This window comes from Patella vulgata, chromosome 5 (assembly GCF_932274485.2).
Source record: "Patella vulgata chromosome 5, xgPatVulg1.2, whole genome shotgun sequence".
Classification (NCBI taxonomy): domain Eukaryota; kingdom Metazoa; phylum Mollusca; class Gastropoda; family Patellidae; genus Patella; species Patella vulgata.
In genome coordinates, this window is record NC_065883.2 from 28,771,542 (window position 1) to 28,775,735 (window position 4,194).

A 4,194-nucleotide genomic window follows, 5' to 3' on the forward strand; every position below is an offset into this window, starting at 1 on the left:
AAACATCTGGATTTGTATTCATTTCAAACGATCTAGAGCAATCATATAGCAATCAAGATTGTTCGTATTATGCGGAAACTAAATACATCCAATGGACGTGGTGATAGCCTCAAATGAAAGCCAAACAAGTCGAAGTATTTCAAGATCTAGATCTACTTTTTCCGCGGATTGTTATATTAACATCCCCTATATATTAGCTGTTGTCGAACTGGCAGTGTCAGTCGGTAAGTTAGCTGGCTGAGTGTTGCGTTTTGTTATTATGATTAATTTCCAAATCGGCTTTTGTTATAATAGACAGTTTTGGAAAGTGGTCAATGTAATAAGTTTTAGCGAAAATGACAACGGTGGATTCTATAATGGTTGACATTGACAATAATAAAACAACCAACGAAATGAAGTCGCCCACAGAAGAAAATGTTTCATTTGGAGAAAATAAATCGACATCTGATGTGTCTGTGTCGGATGAAGAACGTCAGACTGGAGTCGGAACAGGAGAACATGGATGCGATCAGCAAGGGAATTCCAGAAAAAGAAAAAGGCGACGAATTAAAGGTGGTAAGCATCACAGAAAATGGAAACCTTACGATAAGTTGACATGGTCAGAAAAAAAGGCTTTGGAAGAAAAAGAGACAATTCGCGCGACGCAAAAACGACAGGAGGCTTTTGCATCAGGACATCCGATCGCTCCGTACAATACAACACAATTTCTAATGGAAGATCACATTCAAAGTGAAGCCTCCCCAGATTTATTAGAAGTAGAAAATGGCGAAAATTTAAATGTTAGTGTTTCATCCAAACATCGAGATTCATTCAATAGTGACGGTTCTTCAGATTCTGATTATTGTGCAGACGACGACGAAACGTTTTTAGCGAAAGAATTTTCGGAAGCATACGATAACATCCACGCAGAAAGACTACAAACTATGTCAAAAGAACAATTGGTGAAAGATTTTGTTGAATTAGAAAGAAAAGTAGAAACTCTGGAGAAAAAATTGAAGAATTCTAATCAAAATTGTGTAACAAATGAACGCGATAATTCTGACGGGACGTCATTGAGTAGCAGTGGCGAAGAATTGGCGCTGTTTGATTTAGCAACGAGGGAAGAAATGAAACGCTTGAAAGAAGACAACAGTACTATGAAAAAACAAATTGAAGAAATGAAGAATAAGAATGGTTCTTGCTAAAATGAACGTTATTTTGTTGACAACTGACAATTTGTGTACAGAACCGTTAGCAATACCCGTAACAAAATTTCTTCTCTTGACATTCTAAAACTTGTCCGTCGACTGCTCGTGGAAGAGTTCATTTACCCTTATAGGGTCAGCAGCTCGTTTGATGAGAGTGAATGTTCACAGATTTGTAACTGGTGATACCAAAGTTATTTATGTAGTTTTATTTGCAAACTTTATTTCAAAGTAGTGCTTATTTAGTTGAATGATTCCAATGTCTATTTTGTAAGCAATATGTGTGCTTCCACCCCTGCTGGCATAATCTGACCAGTCTGAATCTATATTCCACCCACCTGATGACACTAGCAAAGAAAGGCATGATATTGCTATGTTGGCTGTTCTCAATGGTGTCTGTAATGTAATGGTAGTTTTAGAAGACAATCAACATTATGTGGTGATCAACTGTATGTATAATTTATGAAAATAAGTTGTGTGAACTGTGGGTTATTAAATGTGTTGAAACATAATTTTGATTGAAAATAATAAGTTGAAAAATATAAAAATTCTTCAGAAACATTTTTTTTTTGTCTGTTTCTGTAAGTATGGTTATTCTGTTTTAGACAAAAATGATCACTTTAATTTTAACGTTTATAATGCCACTTGATACATAGCATAAAATTTTTAGAAGAACCTCACATGTATATAAAAGTTTATAAAGCTTAAAATTATTTTTTGGATGATATGAGCGAAATGTTGAATGTTTTTGTTGGAAAGGGAAAGAATGTAGGAAATAAAACAAATTTGTTGCTGTATATGTGCCATTATTAAAATGTCTTTCGTCATTAGGGCATTATTTCATTATGACAAATATAGACATTTTTATATTTTAGAAATTTTAAAAAAAATGTTAATTTTAAATTAACATTTTTGAGGAATATTTTCCACTTTTTGAAAAATATAAAAACTATAAAAAAAGGGAATCCATATTTGGATTAGAAAATATTAAAAATTGAGTAAAAAAATGTGTAGACAAAATATTAAATATTTTTGTATGCAAATATTTTTGCACAAGTTTGTCACATTGTCTGCCAATGTCTTTCCTTTTTCATGCCCATTTTGTTTCAAGCGGTCCAGTTGTGTTAAAATATATAATAAAATTTGGTTATATGATTTTTTGCGAGTACATGTAGTTCTGCAAACCTCTTTAAGTATTAAGGCTGGAATAAAGTTATGGTATAGTCAAGTTAAACTATAAAGAAATTCTTAAGAGAGCTAGCTTTATAAGTAAGGAAAATTGTTCACCTTGCACACTCGTCCTCCTACCTCTTCCTTGTTGACTGGAAAGATTGTAGGAATCTGTTATCAGAAAATTTTGTAAATAGTTTAATTGCAATTTTGGTTCCGACATAATAAGAAGTGTCATCAGGCAAATGTAGACTCTTTAAGAGAGAATTCTAGGAGCAAACATTACAAATACTGTAGTCTTAAATGTAATCACCCTGCATAAATAATCTAGTAGTGTTACTAGGGTAGTAAAAGTATGGAAATGGGCACATATGTCAAAACATTGGAATGAGGTGGAAAATATGAGACCGATGAAATTTGTGATGTGCCCAGTGGATTGACAGGTTGAGCTCAAATCTATTGTGGTCCATCTCATTTCTGAAAAATAATTTAGTTATTCGCTTTAATCTGTGCTACGTTCTTACTAGTTTCAAGAAAATTATGTTTTGTAACTACATTAACCAGGAGTTTCATCAAATGATTTTACCTTGAAACAAAAGTACTTGTTTGGAAAAAGTGAAGCAACTGGACTGCTCTCATTCATATTCATACCAGTTTACATAATGTTAATTGCATTTGTTATTTTATTTCTTTTTCTTATAAAATATTATGGAAAACTAAAAAAAAAAAATAACAAAATTAAATTTATTGTTTAACTGAGTTGTGTTTTAAATTGTTTATCCCAGGGATCTTGTTTCTAATTAAAATTTGGATCTTAAATATTGTTACAGTTCCGTTGTGACCCCTAGCTTTAAATAATAAATGCTCCCTCAGATTTTGGGTTGTTGACTGAAGAGTAAATATGGTTAGTTGTACTATTTATGCTTGAAAATTGAGTTAAAGGAGTCCGGGTGAGGTTTTCAGTCTTTATCCTAAAGATCCAGGGTCTGATTTTGTCATGTATATGCTTGTCTCCACAAAGAAAAGGGTGCAGGTCCAAGTATTAACAATTAAGTATCCAACCTCTTTAAATTAAAGGAGCCATGGTGGCTAAGTGAGTAAGATGCTGGCTTGCTAGCCTAGAGGTTGTGGGTTTGATTCCGGTGTCTGGTCATATTGGCGTGTATGTAAAAGATCCCTTGGCAGTTGGAATTTGATATAAGAGTTGGCCGTAGTGGTGCTCAGCTGTCTGGGCAAAATTTCTCTCGTAGCACACTGGCATATGCTTGTCTTCATTATCCCAGTCGGAGCAGAACAGTAGGACGTTACTCCACATTTCATTTCTTCAAATTCAGTTCTTTAAAATTGAAAGTTTGATCTGGGAGAAGAATAATTGGAACCCTTTATTACTTTCGGAAGCACATAGTGTCCTAGTTTTGTTAGAAGCTGCTATGTTTCAGTGAGTAAAGCTATGGTAAATTGGCACTGGCTTGCCAACTAGGTCTTTGGTTCACTCATTGTCTAGGCCGAGAAATTTACTCAGGATTTTCCCCCATGTTAGTGGTGCAGGACAAAGGGCACCATAAAAGTACCATTGACAGATGGAATTCAAAATAAGAGCAGGCTGTAGCACGGCTGGCGGGGGGGGGGGTTCCCTTACAGCACACTGCATAGCGTATGCCGTCTTCATTAACCCCGTTGGTACAGGACATTCAACCCCTTTTCATTTATTTGTTTCCTTTGATATTAGAAAGATCAGTTGCCCTGCAATAAATATCACTAAAACAGTTCTCAAAGGTCCCATTGTACATTCTTTGGATAAAAATTAATAAGAAATCCTTTCTACCATGTACATGGTACT

General features: G+C 34.5%; 1 protein-coding gene across 1 annotated transcript; it reads left to right on the forward strand.

Moving 5' to 3' along the window:
- Nucleotides 1-202: 202 nt before the first annotated feature.
- LOC126821864 (protein HEXIM1) lies at nt 203-3,113 on the forward strand. Its single transcript, XM_050550414.2, has one exon. It carries the CDS (start codon nt 336-338, stop codon nt 1,182-1,184), a length of 849 nt encoding a protein of 282 aa, XP_050406371.1. The 5' UTR covers nt 203-335; the 3' UTR covers nt 1,185-3,113.
- Nucleotides 3,114-4,194: the final 1,081 nt, after the last annotated feature.